Below are 18,603 nucleotides of genomic sequence, written 5' to 3' on the forward strand. Positions count from 1 at the left end.
ACAGGGTTTGGCAGGGAACAGAATGCTCAATTCTGTGTTTAGTTGACTGTACTAGATTTTTCAACAAGAATTCTAGACCCAGGGATCATTATTTTTTCCCCAAAATTATAATTTAAGACCAGATAACTTTTCCTGATTAATATTAGGTTGGTTTAATATTACTGACTGTAAATTAATTTCTCTCAAACTTTTTTATTTTAGGGCAAAATGGTGAAAAGAGGGACTTACACTGAGTTCCTGAAATCTGAGGTAGATATTTTTTCCCTTTTTGAGAAGGGGAATGAGCAGTCTGAACCATCTCCAGTTCCAGGAACTCCCACTCTGGTCTCTGAGTCTTTGGTTCAGTCTGTCCAGTCTCCCAGACCCTCATTGAAAGATGCGGCTCCAGAGGACCAAGATGTGAGTTTCTCACCCTGTAGTGTGCCGGGTCTGTCTGCTCTTGGTGGTCTCAGGGACCTTCAGTCTGCTCTGCTCATGTCTTCATTTGTCCCAAAGTAAACCATAAGGTTCCCAAAGTCTTTTTCCATGGAATTGGTAGAGTTAGAAGAGCATGAAGGGAGCAAGCCCTTAGGGTGTAGGATAGAGAATCTTATGGAGATCAGGAGTGGGTGCACTGCTGTGAATTTCTGGGTGAATGTGGCTCACACTGACTGAGAACTCTTCAGTTTACCTTAGTTACATCCTAGTCATGCTGGTGGCCCCCGCCTTCCCTTATGCATCCCAAGGCTTAATGTGAAGACCCTCTTAGACTGAGTCCTGCTGTGACCTCATTAAATCAGCTACTTTTCCTATATGTTGGAGTATTCTGGCACTGCAGCTGACTGGCTGTATTATTTTGCCTCGGTGTCAGATGGTTTGTGATTAGGCCAGGAGGCCTGGTGGGCTGCCGTCTATGGGGTCGCACAAGAGTTGGACACGACTGAAGCGACTTAGCAGCAGCAGCAGCAGTGTGTGTGAGGGACCTGACTCACAGCAAACACTTTGTAAATAGTTCCCATCTTCCTTTCTTACCCTTCAACGCTGAGACCTACATTTTGTCTACCTTGAATCCCAGTGGCCAGCATAGAGCCCTGGACATCCTTGGTCCATAAGACTGTATAATCCATTCTGAGTCCTCCAGACAGAAGTACAAAAATGGACTAGATCTCCCTTAAAAACATCCACAGGTATTCCTCGATGTCCAAAGCTTCACTATCCAGACCCAGGAGCCTGGATGTTTCTGACTTCTGTTCAAATTAATCCCTCACATTCCACACTCAGGAATCACTCTCTGAAATTTAGGAACCAAATAGATTTGGATCATATGCTTGTCCCTTGCTATCCAAACTCATATTAGTCCAACTCACTCTGTGAACTCAGTTTACTGTATTTGGCTAGTATTTTGAGCCCTTAGTATGTTGTATGTTCCTGTCATTGAGTGACACAGTCATCTGGAGGGATACACTAGCTCCATATCATTCTGTGTGTTATTTTGGAAGAAGCTTCTGCATTTATACTTGAATCATGTAGGCTGTGCTTATGCTCAGAGTCTTGATCTACTTTAAGCAAAGCTACCCAAACGTGAATGACCTCGTGCAAATGATGTTTCCTTATTTGTAATAGATTCCTAGGAGTAGAATGGCTGGGTCCAAAGGTAAATGCACACATGGTTTCACTAGATATTCTCACATGCTTCTCCAGAGGAGATGGGCCATCCTGCTCTCCTGCCAGTGCATGAGATGTGTCATTTTCTCCACAGCTTTGCAGTGGAGGGCAGTGTTGAACTTTTGAAATTTGGGGGTTCTTTATTTAAAATTTCATCTCTAACTGCCATTTTTCCCTCTCAGACTGAGAATATACAGGTTACACTACCTCTAGAGAACCATTTGGAAGGAAGAGTTGGTTTTAAGACCTATGAGAATTACTTCACAGCCGGTGCTGGCTGGCTTGTCATCACCTTCCTTATTCTAGTAAACATCGCAGCTCAGGTACGTGAGGGTGTGTATTCTGGTTTGTGCACTCATCTTGATGTTTATGTACTATTTATACTGTATTTTGGAGAAGGCAATGTCACCCCACTCCAGTACTCTTGCCTGGAAAATCCCATGGATGGAGGACCCTGGAAGGCTGCAGTCCATGGGGTCGCTGAGGGTCGGACACGACTGATCGAATTCACTTTCACTTTTCACTTTAATGCATTGGAGAAGGAAATGGCAACCCACTCTGGTGTTCTTGCCTGGAGAATCCCAGGGACGGGGTATCCTGGTGGGCTGCTGTCTATGGGGTTGCACAGAGTCAGACATGACTGAAGTGACTCAGCAGCAGCAACAGCAGCAGCATACTGTATTTTATAAATATTTTAAAATATGCGTATTAAGAGATTTGTCTCAAAGAACTGGCCCCTGAAGTTGTGAGATCTAGCTAGGTGAATGTGACATTGCTCTAAGGGCCTTTGACTGACTGGACGAGGCCACAACAGTGTTGAGGGTGATCTCCTCTACTGAAGTTCTCATGATGGATGTGAACCACATCCACAAAATAGCTTCAAGGCAACATCTAGACAAGTGTTTGGTGAATCACTGGAGACTTGCCTGGCCATGCTGACACAGAAGACTGACCATCACAGTACCTGTCAAACTTTTTCCTTTGAAAAACCTCAGCATCTATATTGTTATTATTGCATTTTGTAGTCCACTTGGATTTGCTGTGAACTATGTTTTTTGTGGGGACCAAAATAAGTGAGGCTTACTGTTGTGTGTACATGACAGGTTGTATGGGAAAAGGGGATATGTTTTAGAGATATTAAAATGCAGCATGCCCTTCCCTGACCTGTGGTCATCTGGGATGTTGGATTTGATGCAGGCCTGAGCCGGAAGGACCGCCTCAGTGTTCTAGAGCCTTTCCATCCCCAGCCTAGTGAGCGAGGTGTGAGGGCTCAGTAATGTTGGTGTCTGAGTGACTATTGTTTCCTGCTCCAGGTTGTCTATGTCCTGCAGGATTGGTGGCTTGCAGACTGGTGAGTGATTCCGGGTCTGACCCAAAGTGCTGTGAAATGTTTATGAAGCCTCACTTTCGCACAGGCAGGGGGGAGGTGGCGCTTGCTCAGCCTCCTCTTCTGACCCTCACGTAATTTCCTGAAGAAAAAGTAAACTTGATGGTGAAACGTGACCCTCCCACAGTGTTTCCCCATGTCTGACCCTTAAAAGCTTCTTCACAGACAATTTTGAGAACTGAAAGTCGTGATTCAAATCTTTAAAAGGGAGACAAACACAGAGCCTCATGACCTGGGAAACGCTTTTCAACACAAAACATTTCTCTGGAATCAAAGTATGTTTTTTTCTTTAATTTTTGTGTAAATATTTATATCTATAATGTAATATTTTTTTCTTCCCTGTTCCATAGGGGGAATATACAAAGAGACCTGTATTTTAGGGTATATGGAAAAGAAGACACAATTTTTATCCTCGATCTGAACTGGTACTTTACAGTTTATTCAGGTAAAGTTGAATCTTCTAGTCCATTATATGAGAGTCTGAGGTGTTTACAATGAGGCTGTGTGAGCAACTAGGGCCTCCAGGAGTAATTCAGTAATATCTTATGTGACTAAGAGTCTGAGTTGCATTTACGCTGTGAATTAACTAGAATAATTATTTTTAAAATCTAGAAATCTAGAAGAAAGAGGTTGAGCGAAGACTCTTAATTTACTGTGCGCTGGGTTTTGGAAGTTAAACCAGGATTGCACATTATGAAAGTCAGCCACTGGAAATATGTGGCTATTGTCTATTCTAATAAGTCACTTTAGCTAAATCTTGTATCATCGTATGAATGGGCAAGGAGATTAGAAAGGGTTCCCCATCCTGTGGTTCAGAGTGTTCTAATTCTGTCTGAATAAATCCTGGCTTTTATTGATCTTACATGAAATTCTCTGGCAGCAAGGGTCCTGAAATAAAAGTGTTATTGCCTTGAAGGTATGCAGACTTCCATACTGCTCCTCTCTTGGGCTTCACTAATTACTTGAGAAGCTAAGCAGGAAGTAATCCCGTGTGTGGGATTAGAATTCCTTCTCTTTCTTACCTTGAGATCACAGTGTTATCTCATCCCCAACTGTGTGATTGATTTAACATTTGGCTTGCCAGACTAATAAAAATGACCCTCTCTATTCACAGGAGTGTTTAGAATTTATATAGCATTCATCTTCACTAAAATTTTAAATGTCTTCTTCCATTCATCTGTTGATGGACATCTAGATTGCTTCCATGTCCTAGCTTTTGTAAATACTGTTGCTGTGAACCTTGAGGGCCATGTGTCATTTGGATTATGGTTTCCTCAGGATATTGCCCAGTTGTGGGATTGCTGGGTCATATGGTAGTTTTATTCCTCGTTTTTTAAAGAATCTTCCTACTGTTCTCCATGGTGAACAGTATGGCTGTATCAATGTACATTCCCACCAACAGTGTAAAAAGGTTTCCTTTTCTCCACACTCTCTCTGGCATTTATTGCTTGTAGATTTTTTGATGATGGCCATTCTGACTGGTGTAAAGTCCTACCTTATTGTAGTTTTGATCTACATATGGATGTGAGAGTTGGACTATCAAGATAGCTGAATGCTGAAGACTTGATGCTTTTGAACTGTGCTGTTAGAGAAGACTCTTGAGAGTCCCTTGGACTGCAAGGAGATCCAACAGGTCCATCCTAAAGGAAATCAGTCCTAAATATTCATTGGAAGGACTCATGCTGAAGCTGAAGCTCCCATACTTTGGCCATCTGATGTGAAGAACTGACTTCTTGGAAAAGACCCTGACGCTGGGAAAGACTGATGGCAGGAGGAGAAGGGGACAACAGAGGATTAGATGGTTGGATGAAATCAGCCACTTGAGAGACTTGAGTTTGAGCAAGCTCCAAGATTTGGTGATGGACAGGGAAGCCTGGTGGCCTGCAGTCCATGGGGTCACAAAGAGTCAGACACGACTAAGTGACTGAACTGAATTGAACTGAAAAATTGAGTGATGTTGAACATTTTTTCATGTGCCTTTTGGCCATCTGTCTGTCTTCTTTGGAAAGTGTCTATTTAAGTCTTCTGCCCATTTTTTTGATTTTTTTTTTTTTGAGTTACATGAGCTGTTTGTATATTTTGGAAATTAATCCCTTGAAAATTGCTTACTGCTACTGCTAAGTCACTTCAGTCGTGTCCGACTCTGTGCGACCCCATAGATGGCAGCCCATCAGGCTCCACCATCCCTGGGATTCTCCAGGCAAGAACACTGGAGTGGGTTGCCATGTCCTTCTCCAATGCATGAAAGTGAAAATTGAAAGTGAAGTCACTCAGTCGTATCCGACTCTTAGCGACCCCATGGACTGCAGCCTACCAGGCTCCTCCGACCATGGGATTTTCCAGGCAAGGGTACTGGAGTGGGATGCCATTGCCTTCTCCATGAAAATTGCTTAGTTTGCAGATATTTTTTCTCATTATCAAGGTTGTCTTTGCATCTCATTTATGGAACATATATACACTGGCATATTTTTGTTGTTCAGTTGCTAAATCATGTCTGACTCATTTTCATCAACCCCATGGACTGTAGCCTATCAGGTTCCTCTTCCATGTGGTTTCCTAGGCAAAAATACTAGAGTGAGTTGCCATTTCCTTCTCCAGGGGGTCTACCTGACCCAGCGATTGAACCTGCATCCTCCATTGGCAGGCAGGTTCTTATCACTGAGCCACCAGGGAAGCCCACACTGGAATATTACTCAACCATAAAAAGAAACAAAATTGGGTCATTTGTAGACATGGATGGACCTAGAGTCTGTCATACAGAGTGAAGTAAGTCAGAAAGAGAAAAACAAAAATGCATAATTAACACATATATGTGGAATCTAGAAAAATGGTACAATATAGATGCTATTTGCAACAGTAGGAATAGATACCAGTGAGTTATTTCTGGTCTGACCCAAAGTGCTATGAAATCTACACAAAGCCTCACTTTCCCACAGGCGGGGGGAGGTGGTGCTTGTTCAACCTCTTCTTATGACCCTCATGTAGTTTCTCTGAAGAAAAAGTAAACGATGGAGAATGTGACCCTCCCACGGTATTTCCCCATGTCTGGCACTTTAGCAGCTTCTTCACAGATGATTTTGAGAACTGAAAGTCATGATTCAAATCTTTAAGAGGGAGACAAACACAAGGCCTTGTGAGCTGGGAAACACTTTTCAGCATAAAATACGTTTCTTGAATAAAAGTATTTTTTAAATATTTGTGTTAATTCTCTTTATATAAATAAAATTTAATAATTTTTAGATATAAAAATGTAGAGGTAAAGAATAGATGGTTGACACTCGTTAAGGGGGTAAGTTAGAAAATTAGGATTGATATATCTATACTACCACATGTAAAACAAATAGCTAGTGGGAAGTTGTTTTTGTATAGCTCAAGGAGCTCAGCTTGGTGATCTGTGGTGACCTAGAGGGGTGGAAATGGTGGTGGGGAAGGAGGTACAAGACAGAGGGGATATTTGTATACATGTAGCTGATTCACTTCCTTGTACAGCAGAAACTAACACAACATTGTAAGACAGTTATACCCCAATTAATTTTTTTTAATTTAAATATTCCCACAGGAAATGTTTGTACAATCTTTCTACAAAAAGTGATTTATATGAAAATCCACTCATTGAAATTTGGTATTTATTTTATTGATCACTTGCTAAGAAACTTAAACCCATTAGCTGTTTACCTTCTGAATTGGTGGATTATGTGGACTTAAAAAGGAGGAAGGGATTCTGTTACATATTCATATAGGATGGTAGGCAGCAAATGCCTGTTGATGGAATTCAGGAATTTGAACAGCTTTCAGAATTTAAATAATACTGATGTGTCATCTGAATGGAAAAAAAGTACTTGATGGACTATTTATTTATTTTTTTTTAATCATTATTTTTTTATTTTTATTTTTTTTAATTTTATTTTTAAACTTTACATAACTGTATTAGTTTTGCCAAATATCAAAATGAATCCGCCACAGGTATACATGTGTTCCCCATCCCGAACCCCCCTCCCTCCTCCCTCCCCATTCCATCCCTCTGGGTCGTCCCAGTGCACCAGTATTTATTATATTTACTCTATTTACCCACTCTACCATTGTGAGCAGAAGAGATGTTTGGAGGGCTGTTTTGATTCATAGCTGTATGATGCATAGTAGTGATCGCTTATGTCATTGAAAAGACATACAATTAAATGTTGAGCATCTTTTCATGTGTTTGTTAGCCATCTGTATGTCTTCTTGGGAGAAATGTCTATTTAGTTCTTTGGCCCATTTTTTGATTGGGTCATTTATTTTTCTGGAGTTGAGCTGTAGGAGTTGCTTGTATATTTTTGAGATTAGTTGTTTGTCAGTTGCTTCATTTGCTATTATTTTCTCCCATTCTGAAGGCTGCCTTTTCACCTTGCTAATAGTTTCCTTTGATGTGCAGAAGCTGTTAAGTTTAATTAGGTCCCATTTGTTTATTTTTGCTTTTATTTCCAATATTCTGGGAGGTGGGTCATAGAGGATCCTGCTGTGATGTATGTCAGAGAGTGTTTTGCCTATGTTCTCCTCTAGGAGTTTTATAGTTTCTGGTCTTACGTTGAGATCTTTAATCCATTTTGAGTTTATTTTTGTGTATGGTGTTAGAAAGTGTTCTAGTTTTATTCTTTTACAAGTGGTTGACCAGATTTCCCAGCACCACTTGTTAAAAAGACTGTCTTTAATCCATTGTATATTCTTGCCTCCTTTGTCAAAGATAAGGTGTCCATATGTGCATGGATTTATCTCTGGGCTTTCTATTACTCATTATCAGAGAAATGTAAATCAAAACCACTATGAGGTACCATTTCACACCAGTCAGAATGGCTGCGATCCAAAAGTCTACAAGCAATAAATGCTGGAGAGGGTGTGGAGAAAAGGGAACCCTCTTACACTGTTGGTGGGAATGCAAACTAGTACAGCCACTATGCAGAACAGTGTGGAGATTCCTTAAAAAACTGGAAATAGAACTGCCTTATGATCCAGCAATCCCACTGCTGGGCATACACACTGAGGAAACCAGAAGGGAAAGAGACTCATGTACCCCAATGTTCATTGCAGCACTGTTTATAATAGCCAGGACATGGAAGCAGCCTAGATGTCCATCAGCAGATGAATGGATAAGAAAGATATGGAACATATACACAATGGAGTATTACTCAGCCATTAAAAAGAATACATTTGAATCAGTTCTAATGAGGTGGATGAAACTGGAGCGTATTATACAGAGTGAAGTAAGCCAGAAAGAAAAACACCAGTACAGTATACTAACGCATATATATGGAATTTAGAAAGATGGTAACAATAACCCTGTGTATGAGACAGCAAAAGAGATACTGATGTATAGAACAGTCTTATGGACTCTGTGGGAGAGGGAAAGGGTGGGAAGATTTGGGAGAATGGCATTGAAACATGTAAAATATCATGTATGAAATGAGTTGCCAGTCCAGCTTCGATGCACGATACTGGATGCTTGGGGCTAGTGCACTGGGACTACCCAGAGGGATGGTATGGGGAGGGAGGAGGGAGGAGGGTTCAGGATGGGGCACACATGTATACCCGTGGCAGATTCATTTTGATATTTGGCAAAATTAATACAATTTTGTAAAGTTTAAAAATAAAATAAAAAAAAGAAAAGACATACCTTTAAATGATGATATTTATTTACAAATGCTTTATGTTTCTATAAATCTCTTAGTGAGAGATTAGTTAACTTAATTACCTCATGTCAAAATCTAATTTGTAGTTCCTTCCAATTCAGTTGTTTAAGGGATGGTCCACTTACAACTTAACATGATCTTTTCATACTCTTTAAAGCTACTTGGGCATAGAAGTAACTACTTCATTATTTATTTTTAAAAGTTTTACTAATTTTTATTACAGTATAGTTGTAGCATAACCATGTTGTGTTACTTTCTGCTGTTCAGGAAAGTGAACCAGTTATATCCTCCCATTTTTTGATTTCTTTCCCACTTCGGTCACCACAGAGCACTGAATAGACTTCTCTGTGCTATACAGTAGGTTCTCAAGTAGCAACTTTACATGAAAGTACATAGACACTTACTTGTAATTAGATGTTTACAAGGAAATGCTAAGTCTTTTCTCTTGTTCCCTGTTAATTTGTGTGTTGGCTCCAAAGCATACCAGAGTTTTAGATCATGGGACATACTGTAAGTAGTGATATTTGAAATGAGGGGAAAGGAAGATCAACTACTTTTTATCAGTTTAGTTCAGTCTCTCAGTTGTGTCCAATTCTGTGGGACCCAATGGACTGTAGCATGTCAGGCCTTCCAACATCAGGCCCTTCAGCATCACCAACTCCTGGAGTTTACTCAAACTCATGTCCATTGAGTCGGTGATGGCATCTAACCATCTCATCCTCTCTTTTTTTTTTTTTAATTTTATTTTATTTTAAAATTTTACATAATTGTATTAGTTTTGCCAAACATCAAAATGAATCCTCATCCTCTCTTATACGCTTCTCCTTCCACCTTCAATCTTTCCCAATATCAGGGTCTTTTCAAATGAGTCAGCTCTTCACATCAGGTGGCCAAAGCATTGGAGCTTCAGCTTCAGCATCAGTCCTTCAAATGAATATTCAGGACTGATATCCTTCAGGACGGACTGGTTGGATCTCCTTGCAGTCCAAGGGACTCTCAAGAGTCTTCTCCAACATCAGAGTTCAAAAGCATTGAGTCTTTGGTGCTAGCTTTCCTATGGTCCAACTCTCACATCCATACATGACCACTGGGAAAACCATAGCCTTAATTAGACGGACCTTTGTTGGCCGAGTAATGTCTCTTTCAATATGCTGTCTGGATTTGTCATTACTTTTCTTTCAAGGAGTATGTGTCTTTTTATTTTGTGGCTGCAGTCACCATCTGCAGTGATTTTTGAGGCCCCCAATAAATAAAGTCTGCCACTATTTCCACTGTTTCCCCATCTATTTGCCATGAAGTGATAGGACCGGATGCCATGATTTTCATTTTCTGAATGTTGAGCTTTAAGCCAACTTTTTCACTCTCCTCTTTCACTTTCATCAGAGAGGCTCTAGTTCTTCACTTTCTGCCATAAGGATGGTGTCATCTGCATATCTGAGGTTATTGCTATTTCTCCTGGCAATCTTGATTCCAGCTTATGCTTCATCCAGCCCAGCATTTCTCATGATGTACTCTGCATATATGTTAAATAAGCAAGGTGACAATATATAGCCTTGACGTACTCCTTTTCCTATTTGGAACCAGTCTGTTGTTCCATGCCCAGTTTTAACTGTTGCTTCCTGAGCTGCATACAGATTTCTCAGGAGGCAGGTCAGGTGGTCTTTTATTCCTATCTCTTTCAGAATTTTCCAGAGTTTATTGTGATCCATAAAGTCAAAGGCCTTGGCATAGTCAATAAAGCAGAAATATATGTTTTTCTGGAACTCTCTTGCTTTTTCAATGATTCCGCGGGCTTGGCAATTTGATCTCTGGTTTCTCTGCCTTTTCCAAAACCAGTTTGAACATCTGGAAGTTTATGGTTCATGTATTGCTGAAGCCTGGCTTGGAGAATTTTGAGCATAACTTTACAAGCATGTGAGATGAGAGTGTGTGGTAGTTTGAGCATTCTTTGTCATTGCCTTTCTTAGGGATTGGAATGAAAACTGACCTTCTCCAGTCCTGTGGCCACCGCCGAGATTTCCAAATTTTCTGGCATATTGAGTGCAGCACTTTCACAGCATCATCTTTTAGGATTTGAAATAACTCAACTTGAATTAATTATCTTTTTTCTCCTGAGTTTTTATTAGAACTTTTAATTGAATTAGGAAAACCTAGAATGCGCCTGCAGTTTACACAATTTCCACCCTCCTCTGTGTTGTTTCTATTTCATGAGAAGAAAATGGTGTTTTTTATATTGTTCTTTATATTTTGTGAAAGCATTGAGCTCTTACACAATCATGTATATATATAAATTTATTGATTCTATATTCTATATATGTAAATTTCTGTATAAATTTTACTTATAGAATGCAATACACGGTATCTTTATAAACTGCCTACCATGCTTTAGCATCATTGAGTATAAGGCAGAGATCTTGTGCTGAGTGATGTTTCTTTATTTCAGGGTTAATTGTATCTACCATCCTTTTTGGCATCACAAGATCTCTGTTGATATTCTATGTCCTTGTTAATTCTTCACAAACTTTGCACAACAAAATGTTGGAGTCCATTTTGAGAGCTCCGGTATTGTTCTTCAATAGAAATCCGATAGGTAAGTCAGACACCAAGTTTTTCTATGTCTTAACACTTTTAATGCCTAATTATGTTTGATAGTTGAAAATGGAAGAGATGCTAGGACAAAAATCACTGTGCATGTTGATTAGTTTTATATAAAAATTTCATAGCTATTTTTTCCTACCAGAGGAAATCTGAATATAGGAGTGTATGAGCTTTTCTTGCAATTTATGTGTATCTGTAACTGAATCAGAAATTGTCCTCAGACTAACAGTGCTTTATTTTATAGTAAGCAGGCAAAGAAAAAGCTACTAGAAAGAATGAAACAAAGAATCAAGACTTTTCTCCAAAGCAACATTTTAAAAAGCTATAGTTATAATCATCCATTCCTTTTTAAAATAGAAAGACCTTTAAGTTCTTAAGCTAGGGATGTGATTTTCCATAAACTCTTAATATAACTTTAATTTGAAAACATTTTGATTTTGAGAAGTCTATAATGAAAGGAAAAACCATGATTCCCTTAGTTGTTCGTTAGTTATTTGTGAATCATTATTTTCTGTATCTTACATGGTGCACAATAGGACTTTTTTTTTGTAATCCCTTACAATAAAGCCTTAATAGCCATTTGCTAAATTATATGCAAAATGAGATTAGCACAGTGCAGAATTTTATTTGTTAAAAAACAAATTAGAAGTTTTAATTCCTTCTGTGAATTCTAGAGTTCAGCAGATCAATTCATCCAATATCCAAATAATCTTATAATCTGTTTTACTAGTGGTTCATCTTGGGTTCTGTTGAAGAAGTATAATAGAAATGTTAGATGAGTCCTAAACTGCTAATTTGGAGAAGGAAATGGCAACCCACTCCAGTGTTCTTGCCTGGAGAATCCCAGGGACAGGGGAGCCTGATGGGCTGCCATCTATGGGGTCGCACAGAGTCAGACACGACTGAAGTGACTTAGCAGTAGCAGCAGCAGTAAAGATAAATGAATGTTTATTTTGCAGGATGGTTTAAGAGCCCATTTGTTGTGTGGCATATGAAACATCCAACAGATAATGAAAACATGTTGAAATGTTTTTGACAGGTTGTTGGAATGTTGGCTGTGTTACATGGTGTTAAGCTTACATGGTGTTAAGAAGGACCTTCTTCCAGGAACATCTGTAAAGGAGACAGGCTGTGTGTGTCTTTGTTTCATTGCCCATTCGTTTCTGGGACCACAGAGCTCTGACATGCGTTAATACCTTGAGGTTTACCTAAATGGTAATGGAAAATTAGTTAAAACACAAGATCAGTTAAATGTATACATCCTCCTCAATAAAATCTGCTCTCTAGTTTTGCAATGGACTTTTGGTTATATTTAAGCGGTCTTGTGGTATGTGGCAGGTGGATCTTCAGTGTTAAGGAAGAGTGTCCCTGAAGGTTTCCTAGTGGTTGCTTCCTCTACCATGAGGCCTTTGACCTGTCTTTCTTCAGAGAGTACCCTCCTGACCTGGGTTCCTCTGAAGGGTTAGTTCATCAGTGGACATGCCCACGCTGTTCAGGTGGTTAGACTTGTGCTGAGGCCCAAGGTGGCTTTGTTTTTTTGCAAGTGATGATTGACAGGACCTGTCAATCAGGGATTGTTTCTGGGACAGGCAGGAATGAGGGCTGGAGGGAGGATAGGAATAAGCTCAGCCTGGTCATCAACTAGCTGTGTGACCAAGGATAAAGCAGGTAGATACTACTGGGCAGGCAAATCTCCAGGCAGGATGGTGCCATGGTTATAATTATGGATTCTAGAACCAGCTGTCTCGGTTCAGTCCTGTTGCTAATTACTAATAGTAGTAGCCAGTTATAGTTACTTTAATCTTTATGTTTGTGCTAGTTATTTCATTTCTCTGTGTCTCAATTTTCTAACCTGTAAAATATGAGGATACTGTTAACACACTAGCAAAGACTAGAGGTTGCTTCAAGAAAATTAGAAATACCAAGGGAACATTTCAAGCAAAGATGGGCACAATAAAGGACAGAAATGGTATGGACCTAACAGAAGCAGAAGATATTAAGAAAAGGTGGCAAGAATACATAGAAGAACTATACAAAAAGACCTTCATGACCCAGATAACCATGATGGTGTGATCACTCACCTAGAGCCAGACTTCCTGGAGTCTGAAGTCAGATGGGTGTTAGGAAGCATCACTACAAAAAAGCTAGTGCAGTTGATGGAGTTAGCTGAATTACTTCAAATTCTAAAAGATGCTCCTGTTAAAGTGCTGCACTCAGTGTGCCAGCAAATTTGGAAAACTATGCAAGTGGCCACAGGACTGGAAAAAGTCAGTTTTCATTCCAATCCCAAAGAAAGGCAATGCTAAAGAATGTTCAAACTATTGCACAATTGCACTCATCTCTCATGCTAGCAAATAATGCTCAAAATTCTCCAAGTGATGCTTCAACAGTACCTGAATTGAGAACTTCCAGATATTCAAGCTAGTTTTAGAAAAGGCAGAGGAACCAGAGATCAAGCTGCCAACATCTGTTGGATCATCAAAAAGGCAAGAGAGTTCCAGAAAAATATCTACTTCTGCTTTATTGACTATGCCAAGGCCTTCGACTGTGTGGATCACAATAAACTCTGGAAAATTCTGAAAGAGATGGGATTACCAGGCCACCTGACCTGCCTCCTAAGAAATCTGTATGCAGATCAAGAAGCAACATTTAGACCTGGACATGAAACAATGGACAGGTTCCAAGTTCAGAAAGGAGTACGTCAAGGCTGTATATTGTCACCCTGCTTATTTAACTTATATGCAGAGTACATCATGTGAAATCCTGGGCTGGATGAAGCTCAAGCCAGAATCAAGATTGCCAGGAGAAATATCAATAACCTTAGATATACAGATGACACCACCCTTATGGCAGAAAGCAAAGAGGAACTGAGGAGCCTCTTGATGAAAGTGAAAGAGGACAGTGAAACAGCTGGGTTAAAACTCAACATTCAGAAAACTAAGATTGTGACATCTGGTCCCATCACTTCATGGCACATAAGTGGGGAAACAGTGGAAACAGTGAGAGACTTTGTTTTCTTGGGCTCCAAAATCACTGCAGATGGTGACTGTGGCCATGAAATTAAAAGACGCTTGCTCCTTTGAAGAAAAGCTATGACCAATCTAGACAGCATATTAAAAAGCATAGACATTACTTTGCTGACAAAAGTCCATCTGGTCAAAGCTATGGTTTTTCTAGTAGTCATGAATGGATGTGAGAGTTGGATCATAGGAAAGCTAGTGCTGAAGACTTGATGCTTTTGAACTGTGGTGTTGGAAAAGACTCTTGAGTGTCCCTTGGTCTGCAAGGAGATCCAACCAGTCCATCCTAAAGGAAATCAGTCCTGAATATTCATTGGAAGGACTGATGCTGAAGCCCCAATACTTTGGCCACCTGATGTGAAGAGCTGACTCATTTGAAAAGACCCTGATGTTGGTAAAGATTGAAGGCGGGAGGAGAGGGGGACGACAGAGGATGAGATGGTTGGATATTATCACCGACTCAATGGACATGAGTTTGAGCAAGCTCTGGGAGTTGGTGATGGACAGGGAGGCTGGCGTGCTGCAGTCCATAGAGTTGCAAAAAGCCAGCTACAACTGAGAGACTGAATTGAACTGACTGATTCACACACTTTTGAATATCTCAGTACTGTGGGCATTAAAAAGGTTAATACATTCGCAACACTTAGCACATGGGCAGTGCCTAAGGAACCTTAGTGAGGATGATGACATGGCGTCTGTGAACTTTGGCTCCTGTGAAATGGAAGTAACTGCTGCTCTTTCCTGTTCCACAAGACTCTTATGATAATTAAATAAGACTGTTGAGGTCAGCATCATGTGTAGATTTACTCAGCACATGTTGTTTGATCCAGGCAGAAGCAGAGCATAGGATAATAAACTGCGCAGGGCCACACAGATCTCATCTTATTATGAAGCTGTAATGAGGAAATGATTGGAGGAGTCTGTGCTTTTATGGTTGTGAAGTTGCTCCACTTTTGTCAGTTAATTTGAAAACTACAGTCATGAAGTTGGGAGTATCAAGTGGGACTGGATTTCTGTTCTCAAAGCCTTTGAGTGCTCATGACCACAGTTAACCAGACTCTTCGGTATTCAAGACCTGTGGGTATCTCCAGATGCTGACTTATTTATTATTCAAGGATTTGGGATGAAGTTTAAATCTTCAAGGTTACTAATCCTAGAGCAGCTAGCACACTAGGGCATATCTTGTCTCCCCTCCTGTGTCTATTAACATGACTTCATTCCTTCAAGAAAATAGAAGCCCAAATGAGTACTGCAAAGATCGACCTAGTTTGTGCAAAAGGTTTAGGGGCCATAAATTAATTACTCTTTTAGTGGTGGGTATATTAAATTGAACCCTTTCCTGTGATTATTTTCAGAAGTGGAATTTGCAATAGATTATTTATGGTGGACTTTGTTTCTGGTGTGTTTTGTCATGAAGAGAAAACCACATATAGTAGTGTTACTTGTTACTGAGTTCAAGCTTGTTCTGCTTGGCTCATGACAGCCCATTAAGTTTTACAGACAAGGTGCAGAGGCAAGGAATAATAACTCTATTTGGAAAGCTGGCAGGCTGAGAAGATGGCAAACTAATGTCTCAAAATAACAATCTTATTGGGGTCTGGATGCCAGCTTCTTTTATAGAACAAAGAGGAGAGCAGGCAATGAAGTCAAGTCAAAAGGCCATTTATCTTGCAAAACTGGAGAGGGATGTGTTCATTTCTTCTTTTCTGCAGCCATTCACAAGTGGCCAAGGTCAGACTGTCTCTCTGTGAGCAGAAAAAAGCCACTTTAGTTTAACATTTAGGCAGAGAAGTAGGATTTCCCAATAAAAGCAACGAGTAGCAAAAGCTAAAGTCAAAGAGATCCAACATGCAGTCAAAACTGGCTCCTCCTGTTACAGTTCCTCTGATCTGCATCTCCGTTATCTGGGGCCAGTGTCCTGAGCTTTCTCATCCTGAGTCTTCTCAGGGTGCACCAGCCTTGCAGGGGTGTCTGCAGAGTCCTGATGGCTGCAGCATCCTTTGTTTACTGATGTGACAGGTGGCATTTTTAGTTCACACCAAATATTTACTAGAAATTAGTTATCATAGTCTAATTTTACTGCCTTTAGGATATACTGTTGTTGTGGATTCTGAGAAGGGAAATAAAATCAATGATTAAAAGTGATCCTTACTGGATGCTTGGGGCTAGTGCACTGGGAAGACCCAGAGGGATGGTATGGGGAGGGAGGAGGGAGGAGGGAGGAGGGTTCAGGGTGGGGCACACATGTATACCTGTGGCGGATTCATTTTGATATTTGGCAAAACTAATACAATTATGTAAAGTTTAAAAATAAAATAAAATAAAAAAAAAAGTGATCCTTAGTCATTTAGTAATATTTCTGTTTTCCTGCCTACATCCCTCTGGTCTTCTTAGATGCTTATTCACAAATCTGTGTTTGTCACACCTGGTACATCTCTGAAAATAATGGCTTACTACCCCAGTATTAAACTCACACTTGGAAATGGCTGGAATCCACAATTTCCCAAAATGTGAGGGGATGTGAACCATCTGGAGGGAAAAAAAATTACAGAGAAGTTATGTTTATTTAAAAAGTATCATGCCAAAATTAATTTTGATAACTAAAGCAAAATTAGTATAACAATCAGGATTGACTTAAAGATTTTGCAGGTGTTTATTACTGACTTAGCACTTGGAGTGAGTCTTAGATAAGAGATCTAAAATGAGGGAACATTCTAAAATCCACCAACCCTTTCCAGTACTGCCACAAGATTTCCCCATTCTTTTGAAAATCAGGGCTCAATTTCAACTCCCCTCCCACTGACATTTGGTGATATTTTTGTTTCTCTTTAGGTGTCATCCTAGTTTCTCTTTCTTTTTACCACTTACATCGCCTTATTTCATTTTATGTGAATTTGTAATATGTTAAAATTGCTGGTGTTGTTTAGTCGCTAAGTCATATCTGACCCTTTTGTGTCCCCATGGACTGTAGCTCACTAGGCTCCTCTGTCCATGGGATTTTGCAGGCAAGAATACTGGAGTGGGTAGTCATTTTAGTCTCCAGATGATCTTCCCAACCAGGGGATTAAACCTAGGAATCTCCCTGCATTGGCAGGCAGATTCTTATCCTCTGTACCACCAAGGGAAGCCCCTAAATACATATGTTTTAAAAAATATTGTTTTGATTATTTCATGAATTGTTTCTCTTAAAGCTCCTGCCTGAAGAAATGAGTAATTTTTTATATCTTGTTCTTGCAGGAAGAATTTTAAATCGTTTTTCGAAAGATATAGGTCAAATGGATGACTTACTGCCCTTGACATTTCTTGATTTCATCCAGGTAACGTAGCAGTCCTGTCAGAGCTCTCACAGGGAAAAGCAGGTGCCTGTTTCTCAAGGCCTTTTCACAGGGGCTAAGGGTGGGCCTTTCAAACTGGTGATGTGTCCTGTTATCTTGAGTCAGAGGCTGTGTTTGTAAGCAAGAGGTGTGGCTGTGATGGGGAGGCTGAGTTAACATGAGTAACACCTGGGCAGGAGTGGCTACACAGTCACCTCAAGGTTGGTCTGAAGCAGCGACATGCTGGGTAAGTGGTTCTCCCTCTGCCTTCCAGGTGTCTGGTGTGGATTCCCTTTACTGTGAGCACATTTCATAACAGAGAGACAATCATCTGTCACAGAAAGATAGCCTTGATAAACTAAATTATGCATTGTATCAGCCTTCCCAGGGGGCTCAGTGGTAAAGAAGTTTCCTGCAGATACAGGAAACACAAGAGACAAGAGTTCAGTCCTTGGGTGAAGAAGATCCCCCTGGAGAAGGAAATGGCAACCCACTCCAGTATTCTTGTCTGGAAAATCTCATGGACAGAGGAGCCTGTCAGGCTGCAGTCTATGGTGTTTCAGGGACTCGGACATGACTGAGCACCAGCACGATGCATTGTATTACCACAGAGGGCACATGTTTACTGCATGGTTTTGTTTGGATAAAGCTATATGTGGTTACTTACAAAGAAAAGATTGGTAAAAATTAGTTGAAAATAATACTTTAACAAGGACAATGTTGCTGTTTAGTCACTAAGTTGTGTCCAACTCTTTTGTGACCCCATGGACTACAGCCCTGCAGGCTCCCCTGTCCATGGGATTTCTAAGGCAAGGGTACCCCAGTGGGTTGCCATTGCCTATGGGATCTTCCTGACCCAGGGATCAAACTTGTGTTTCCTTTATTGGCAGGTGAATTCTTTACCACTGAGCCACCTGGGAGGTCCAACAAGGACGACAGAGAGCAGTTATTGAGGGTACAAAGTCTTTAAGCCAGTA

General features: G+C 40.3%; 1 protein-coding gene across 1 annotated transcript in view; it reads left to right on the forward strand.

The window, feature by feature from the left end:
- LOC102409035 (ATP-binding cassette sub-family C member 4-like) overlaps window positions 1-18,603 on the forward strand; it is a 183,605-nt gene that overhangs the window by 65,392 nt on the left and 99,610 nt on the right. The window contains 6 exon segments of the mRNA XM_045162445.1: window positions 202-399; window positions 1,827-1,967; window positions 2,958-2,995; window positions 3,382-3,476; window positions 11,138-11,284; window positions 17,550-17,629. Coding sequence (XP_045018380.1) covers window positions 202-399; window positions 1,827-1,967; window positions 2,958-2,995; window positions 3,382-3,476; window positions 11,138-11,284; window positions 17,550-17,629 — 699 coding nt within the window.

Source organism: Bubalus bubalis, chromosome 13 (genome assembly GCF_019923935.1).
Source record: "Bubalus bubalis isolate 160015118507 breed Murrah chromosome 13, NDDB_SH_1, whole genome shotgun sequence".
Lineage (NCBI taxonomy): Eukaryota > Metazoa > Chordata > Mammalia > Artiodactyla > Bovidae > Bubalus > Bubalus bubalis.